Raw genomic sequence first — 8701 nt, forward strand, 5'->3', positions numbered from 1 at the left:
CCTTTGTGGCCTTAATCCATACTGGAGGTCAAATTACACTTCTGCCTGGGATCTCACTAAATTTAAACAAGATACCTCTATAATCTTGAAGGAGTTATTGAACCCAAAATAGAGAACAGATAAGTATGCCTCACCCTAATTATCAGAGCTATTGACTTGACTATATTTCATCCATGGCCCCCTAAAACATTACACAGTGGTCACGCACAGTCAAAAACAATAAGCAACAAACTAAAAATAAATCAAGTCCTTGACATTTACACATTGGCTTGACAAAATGGAACTCTATAGACCTTCCCCTAGTTAAAATAGTTAATATGCCCCAATGTAAATTAGAATAGGGCCTTCAAATAGTGAGACCCATTATATGGCATCTGTTTAGAGAAGGGGGATTATGCTCACATTATTTCTCTATTCAACAACCAATTTGACTTTGTTTTAAACTTGGAAAGAAGAAAGGTACTTCACAGTTGATTACCAGAGCCTTAATCTGATGGTCATACCCATTAAGGCCCCTACCCAACACTAATGAAATTGCTGACTCTACCCAATCAGCAACTGGTAAATACTTTGGTTTCATGGATTTGGCTAACAATATTCTGTTCAATACTCATTCCCACAGCCTTTCAGTCACAGTTTTCCTTCACCCCTGAAGGGGCACAATACATCTTTAACTCAGATGTTCAGGGAATGCCTCCATAACACTGCCATTGCACACAATCTTTGCAGGCAAAATCTTAAATGCCTGGACTTTCTCCAGGAGCACAGGTATGATATTACACTGATGAATCCTCCTCCGAAGAGTTTCACTGGGCATACTCATTCAGGACATGCAAATACAAAGGAGCTCACAAAGAGGATAGGCCACTTCTCCACACACAGTGCGAATTCCTGCTGCCTCGGTTAAAATACCTGAAATTATCTGGTAATCTGAAGGCCACCCTGACACTGTCAAGAAACAGCTACTGACCTGCTTGGCACCCACAATACTAGAACAGGCCTAACATCTTTTAGGCTTTTTTTTTTTTTTTTGAGTTCTGAAGGTAATGTATTCCTTATTTATGAAGCCCATATGTGCTATTACTTGCAAATCAGCCCACCTTGAATGGGGCCCCCCTCCAACAAAAGGCTCTAAAATCGGTCCAAGTTGTAATGCAGTGGACATTACTATTCATGCCCTCCAGACACTCCTTCATTCTAGAGGTTGTAGCAAGACCTTTTCATGCCTCTTGGAGTCTCTGGACCACCCATGACGGCCACTTTGCCTTCAAGGTCATTCTGTTCTCCCCATGAATCATCAGAGGAACCAAGCACATCTGGACAGATTGACCCTCATGGAGTCTCTAGGCTGGTTGTAGACCTTGAAAAAACAATTCTTCACAACAGCTTATATTATAAAAGCATTTTATTGAACACACTCTGGAGGTAGTCAGAACCAGAACAAAATTTGGGATATGGATGGGGACCCTGGTCTGAAGGTTTAGATACCAGGAAACTTTGGATTCTTCTCTTGAGGACCATGCTATAGAGACCTAAAGGCTGATTTGAAGCAGAGCATAGAATCACAATACAGGAGACTAGAGACCGGGGATTGGACCAAGAATGCTACTCTGCAATACATTGGACTAGACCACACTCCAGAAAAAGAAAACTTGGCTTGGGCAACCACCTGGAAGAAGCAGTCACCACAGGTTGGATTGCTGCTCTTGGGTGGCAGTGACTTGCATCAGGCTCTTAGCTCTTGAAGCTCTTCCGGGAAGAGGAGGTGGTGGAGACAAACTTCACACTGGAGCTACTGCCCCCACCACTGCCAAAGCCCATCCCCAGGCTTCGGCCACTGCCTGCGCTGAAGCCAGAGCCCCCCACACTAAGCCCGCCGCCCAGGCCAACGCCTCCACTGCTGCTGGAGTAGTAGCTTCCGCTGCCACCTCCTCCAAGACCACCGCCAAGACCTCCTCCAAGACCACCGCCAAGACCTCCACCAAGACCTCCACCGAGGCCACCGCCAAAGCCACTGCCGCCGCCATAGGCAGAGGACACGCTGTTTGTGATGACAGCTGCAGAGAAAGGAGGGAGAACTTGGTGAGACCAGTATGCTCGATTAAGCCTGCACGTCCAAGTTATTTGATCCCACTAGTGTTAGCATTGTACCTGGCCTCTTTCACAGAGTAGCAAATGAGGCTCAGGACTATGCCATTTAGTTAAGGTCCCTAATAGAAGGTTGGTGAGCTTAGAAGGCAAGGAATCGTGCTAAGTCCTCAGGGGGTAGGGACAACGAGGGGAGAGGGTACAGATGTATGAAACACTGGGCCTTTGCTTCAAGAAATAAGACATGAGCCATGTTGGTTCATGTCTCAATCTGGGCTCTTTCCCCTCTACTACCTCCTTCTCTCTAAATGTATTAAAAAACTATATACTGCGATGGGAGTTTCTGGTATGTAGAAACAATAGGATTCTGAGTTGGCACCAAATACCCCATATTATCATCATTGTGAAGGTCTGTTCAAAGTTACTTACAGATGTTGACTGGTCCAACTCCTTCTCCACTCAGTCTAAAATGGGAAAAATTAAAGGAAGAGTTAAAAACTCCCCAAAGACAGTACTAGTCATGTTTAGAGCTTGTTCTACAAGCAAGGAGCCTGCATGCCCCAAAGCTGCTTAAATTAGAGAAAGAGATAGCCCTCTAGAGTGACTTCCCAATGAAGAGGAGTGTCAGCCTGTTTGACCTAAAAACAGTTTATTGGAAGAAGATTGTAATTCACATCCTCCTCCACCCATTAGATGGAAAGCATGAGTAAGAGGCTGTGGGAACTATGAATATGTATCAAGCAGTTTTGGCCTGGTAGGAGCTTACGTTCTCTGAGGGAATTTGGCATAGACAGAAATACCTCTAATAGGAAGGATGCGGTGGTTAGTGTCAGAAGATTGCAGAAAATGGAGTAGTTTGAGAATCCAAAGGCAAGTGAATTTAACTCAGCTGGAGTAATCATGAAAGGCTTCCTGAAGGAAGGGGTACTTGAAGAATGGGAAGACATTTGTTGAATTGCTTGAAGGAGAGGAATCTGGTCATGAGAACAGGGTGAGAAAGAATCCTGGTGGTGGGAACTGGGTCAGAAAAGTGAGTTGGGGCCACATTGTGTAGGTCAGCTGTATGCCTAGGTGTCAGATTGAAACTGGATTAGTGAAGAGTAATTATCATGCACAAGATAGTGGTCACTTGTGTGTGTGATTTACACCCTGTAGTGGAGAAGAAGCTCCATTTTATCAAATGTGAGGCCATACTGGACTTGTGAAGTCAGCCGTATGTTGCCTACCTGCACTCCTCGCCCTCCAGCAGCTTCCTGTAGGTGGCGATCTCCACGTCCAGGGCCAGCTTGGTGTTCATGAGCTCCTGGTACTCGCGCAGCAGGCGGGCCATGTCCTGCTTGGCCTTCTGCAGGGCGTCCTCCAGCTCGGCCAACTTATTCTTGGCGTCCTTGAGTGCTAGCTCCCCGCGCTGCTCAGCATCCGCGATGGCGTTCTGCAGGTTGGCGCACTACAGAGGGAAAGAAGTGAGTGGGAACCCTTTAGTAGCTGACCTAGGCCTCAGGTGTCTCTTTCTGGAATTTCAGGGAGAAGCCAGTACATTTGTCCAGGTCACTGTGGATGGTGGAACATTGTAACGCTGGTATTTGTTCCAGCTCTGGGGGGGGTGTGTGTGTGGGTGTGTGGGTGTGTGGGTGTGTTTATAAAAAGTAAAACAAAACAAAATAGATCTCCCTTTCAGAGCTCAGGCCCCTTCCTTGCCTTCTTGCGACCTCTCCCTACCTGCTTCTTGACATTGTCGATCTCAGCTCTCAGCCTCTGGATCATCCGGTTCATCTCAGAGATCTCTTGCTTGGTGTTGCGGAGATCATCCCCATGCCGGCCCGCTGTCTGCTGCAGCTCTTCATACTGAAACCACCAGAAAAGAGGAAAGACCCCCATTTATTTAAGAATGGAAATAGTTTCTCAAAGCTCACAGGCAGGAGCGACCAAGAGGTGGCAAGTAGTCTAGTTATCTGAGACCTGGGGCTGGTTTCAGCTTTGTCCAGGTGGACCTGGTCTTAGATAATTTTCCCTTTAGTGCCTTTGCTTTCATAGAGACACAGGTGTGAGATTCAGAATGAGATTCTCCTTAAGGTTCTTGAATTTATGTGGCAAATGTATGCATGACTGTTCCCACAAGTCACCCCACAAGGCCTCAGCGGTTTTGGGAGCCCCATTCTTAGCATTTTGTCAACAGTCTGGAATCCTAGACATATGTCCATCCCCTCACTCAGGATGTATTTGCCACAGCACCCACCTTGGTCTGGTACCAGGACTCAGCTTCCGTCCGGCTACGGTTGGCAATCTCCTCATACTGGGCTTTGACCTCAGAGATGATGCTGTCCAGGTCCAGGGAGCGGTTGTTGTCCATGGACAGCACCACGGACGTGTCTGAGACATGGGTCTGCATCTGGGACAGCTCCTGCAGGGAGATTTGAAATCAGTCATTCTGTGTTATTTAATATTGGGTCCATTCAAATCTTCCACTCATTGTGGTATGTCAACTTGAGAAAAGAAATAATAACCACCTACATCAAAAATTAAGATAAGTTAATAAACAATCCAGATCATGACTCAAATTAGTTTTTAAAAAACTTTAACAACTTTGAACGTCCAAGAAACCCCTATCATGTAACCTCTCAGACTCACATCTTCTTGGGCCATAACTTAAAAAAATCTAGTTGCATGGACTGCTTGCTGGGAGAAAACAGAGAGGGGATGCCACTCCAGAAAGGGGAGGTGGCCAGGAAAGGTATACTTGTGCCTTTAGTAATGCATTCCAGACCTCACTCTGCAAAATGACTATTGAAGAGGTCTTTTGCTTTTAATTTGACTTTCTTTTTTTAAAGGGTTGTCTTCATAAGTAATAAAGTGTGAGTGGTACCAAAGGGGAGGGAGAGACAGAGGTGTGCTCACAGCATAGGAACCACTGAAGTCAATCTTGGAGCCCCTAATTCCTGGTGATGTCCCATGTCTCTGGGTCCCCAGTAGGGGGCATTTCTTACCGCCTCAAAGAACATCTTCATGAAGTTGATCTCATCCATCAGGGCATCGACCTTGGCCTCTAGCTCCACCTTGTTCATGTAAGCGGCGTCCACATCCTAGAGAAACAGGGATGGTTGGCACTGCACCCGATTTTTACCCTGACTTATATGAACGACACCCTGAGACAGCATAGCCCCGGGCTACGAGCTATCTTCTACCCACGCACCTTCTTCAGCATCACAAACTCATTCTCAGCAGTGGTGCGCTTGTTGATTTCATCTTCGTACCTGGTGGTAAAAAGGACGGTAAGTGCTGGTCAGAGGGTGAGGGCAGGTGCGGTCTGGGGTCTTTACTGCATGAAGACCACTGTGAGCCTGCCTTCCCGCTGGGAAGGGTCTTCTCACATCACACAGCCAGAGAGGGAGGGAGCACTGGTAGTATGAGCCCCTGGGCAAAGTCCTCACCTGTAAGAACATTGGTTTTTCTGTAACTGCTTACCAGATAAACATTATGTTATTGCTATCATTCAGTTGCTTCAAGAATATTCTTGAATATTCTTAAAGAATATTAAAGAAGCTGTGTTATTTCTACCCAATGCCATATCCAATTTCCCTAGTGCTTTTTTCAACTCCCATAGCCTTGTGAAAAAACAAACAAAAAACTACCAACCCAGCTACTACTCCGTAAGGGCTAAAGAAATTATTTGAGCCACTATGTTGGGTTTGGGGACAATCCATCAGAGAGCCCATGCTGTGGACTTCGAGTATACTGGGGAGAAAAGCCCTAAAGAGCAAGGATTACATGACGGCTCGTTTCCCCAGGTGGTACCAAGGTGCTGAGCCTGTTGCTCTGGCTGGTGGTTAAATGCTATTGGTACCAAGGGATTGAGTTTGGGGCTGGTACGTTCTAAACAGGGACAGGATTGTTTTTTTTTCCAGTTCCACAGGCATCCATGGAAGGGACATGCGTCTAGCCCATGGGGGAGGCATACGCAGCAGGCTGGTTATAAAGTACATCTGGTGCCAAGGTGACATCACCCGCCCCCTCTCTGCTCCCTGTGACCCACTTGTTCTTGAAGTCCTCCACCAGGTCCTGCATGTTCCTCAGCTCCGAGTCCAGGCGGCCCCTCTCGCCCAGGATGCTGTCCAGCTGTCTCCTGAGGTTGTTGATGTACTGCTCAAACAAGGGCTCCAGGTTCTGCCTCACGGTCTTGGTGCCCTGCTCCTGGAGCAGAGTCCACTTGGTGTCCAGGACCTTGTTCTGCTGCTCCAGGAACCGCACCTGGAGAGGGCAGAGTGTGAAGGTGGAGAAACTTGAATTTCATGTTTCGATGATCAATTCACCAGTTTTCCTCCCATTTCCTGCTGGTCCCCTCCACCTCTCCATGCACGGCGCCTGGCCCTGGGCTCCCAGAAGGGAGGTGCAAAGTGAGGCGCTTGCCCTCACTCTTCTAGGGGAGACAGGACACCCGGACAGCACTGGACCCAGCTGGGCGGCTGTGAAGACACTCAGGCTACTGCCCAATGAACTCATCTACCTTTCTAGTCAATCAGCCCTGTTACAGGAAGCACAGAACTCTTGTCTTTGCCCCACAGTCATCAAAGAGCCCTTATGAGGTCATCTCTGAAGGGCAGGAAGTAAGACCCTCTCTTCCCAAGTAGCCAACGAAGCCGTCTAACTAAGAAAATGGGCCACAGATCCAGGACACAGAAAAAACTGTAACGGCCACCTAGGAAGGTATGTGCACAAAGTCAGAAAATCTCCCTTCTTTGCACTTTCTTTGGCATTTATTCCACACTTGTGGCGGTTTTTCACGAAAGATCCCACTCACCTTGTCGATGAACGAGGCGAACTTGTTGTTGAGGGTCTTGATCTGCTCCCGCTCCTCCGTCCGCACCCGCTGGATGGCGGGGTCAATTTGCAGGTTGAGGGGAGTCAGGAGGCTCTGGTTGACCGTGACCTCTTGGATGCCTCCAGGGGGGCACACGGGGAAGCCAGGACCACCGAAGCCTCCTCCAAAGCCAGCGCCGCCACCGAGCCCAAAGCCTCCACCAGCTCCACCGCCAAAACCAAATCCACTCCCAGCTCCACCTCCGAAGCCATAGCCGCCTCCGGCACCTGCACCTGCACCAAATCGGTTCCTGAAGCTGCCACCGCTAGTGCTGATGGAGATCCTCTTGGAGCCCCCCAGGTTGTAGAGGCTCCGGCTGCCGTAGCCACCTGCTCCGCAGGCACCCCCTAGGCTGACCCTGCCAAAGCCGCCACCGCCACCCCCGGACCGGGACACGGACGTGAAGCTGGTGCGGGAGACAGACGGGGTAATGGCAGAGGCAGCGCTGAAGCTCCGGCCGCCTCCACTCCGGAAGGATACACTCGACTGGCGAGACATGATGGCTTGTTCCTGGTAGAGCAAGAGTACCGGGCACTAGGGGTTGGGAAGTGCTGGAGAGAACAGAGCTCAGCAGGACGCAGAAGGTGGCTCTGTTACCCAGGAACGGCAATCCCCCCTTTTTATTCCCTAGAACTGGGTTGGGCGGGAGAGCTGTCGAGCTGTGAATGATTAAGTGGGCTGGGCATGCCTGGGGGGCAGCTGTGAGCTCACCGTCACACCTGCACAGTGGTGTGGGGTGCAAACGCTTGCTTCCTGGCAGGCTGTGCTCAGTTAGGAATAACCTTGCCTTGCAGCGCCGATATCTTGGCAGAAAGTTGGCGATGCTGCCAGCCAGTCTCTCTTCACCAGGGGGGCCTGGGGCTGCAGGCACCCCCAGAAGGACACCAGAAAGTAAGGGGGCATGTGGCCAATGTCCCAAGGGCTCCTTACGGGACCGGGGATATCATCAGCCCTCTCGGCACAGTGTACACAGTCCGTGAATTGGAGTCCCCCGCTGGCAGGGATCTGCTCTTTTGACTCTTTTAGGCAGAGGGTTGTTGCAGGGACCTTGGCACTTGAAAAGCCAACGTGACCTGACATCTCAGCTATGTGCTAGAGGGGAAAATAGACTTCTGTCCTTTACTGCAGAATCTCTTTCTTTGGGGGGGAGGCAAAGTTATCCCAGAACCCACTGGGCAGATTGTCTGGCAGGGTTTGGGCCAGAAAGGCTCCCCAAGCCCAAGCTCCAGAAACAGAGAATGTGGGACATCCTCAGCCCTGGGTCTATATCACTTTGCGCCCTATAGGGGCAGGCCAATCCCCCCACAGCTCCTCCTGATTCAGTATTTTCTGTGGCTTTGACCTTCCCTCTTGCTCTTTGGCCTCCCCAGGGCCCCGCGGGGCCTTAGCCAATCCAGGGGACCCATGCAATCCCTCATAAAAGGTCCCTAGACTCAGCCTGGCAGTCACGTCTGTCTTCAGAGGGAGCTGCTCTGCCCACTCCCGCAGCCCCCCCGGTGTGTTCCAGCAAGCCCTCAGTTATTCCACTAGGGAAGAAATGAGTCATCGTATCTGTTGATACAGGCTGGAGACTGCCGCAAACACATACCTGCAGGAGCTTCTAATCTCATCAGGAACATGTTGAGAATCTGCCGGCCTGTTATAACGGAGAACCGCCCCGCTGCGAGCAGCGGGCACTGCCGCGCTTTCTCTCAGCGCCAGCCCCAAAGTTTCCTTGAGGGCCAGGCGAATGGAAAATGGAATTCTAAGACTATGGAT

At 49.6% G+C, this 8701-nt stretch overlaps 1 protein-coding gene across 1 annotated transcript; it reads right to left on the reverse strand.

Annotated features, from left to right (window-relative positions):
* Window positions 1-1387: 1387 nt before the first annotated feature.
* Window positions 1388-7499, reverse strand: KRT5 (keratin 5). Its single transcript, XM_045800780.2, has 9 exons — window positions 6884-7499; window positions 6119-6333; window positions 5279-5339; window positions 5073-5168; window positions 4325-4489; window positions 3808-3933; window positions 3315-3535; window positions 2518-2552; window positions 1388-2057 (listed from the first exon to the last, which is right to left on the reverse strand). The coding sequence occupies exons 1-9, from the start codon at window positions 7439-7441 to the stop codon at window positions 1735-1737; spliced, it is 1800 nt and encodes a 599-aa protein (XP_045656736.2). The 5' UTR covers window positions 7442-7499; the 3' UTR covers window positions 1388-1734.
* Window positions 7500-8701: the final 1202 nt, after the last annotated feature.

The sequence above is a fragment of the Ursus americanus genome, chromosome 25 (genome assembly GCF_024610735.1).
Source record: "Ursus americanus isolate L20-20 chromosome 25, mUrsAme1.1.p, whole genome shotgun sequence".
NCBI lineage: Eukaryota > Metazoa > Chordata > Mammalia > Carnivora > Ursidae > Ursus > Ursus americanus.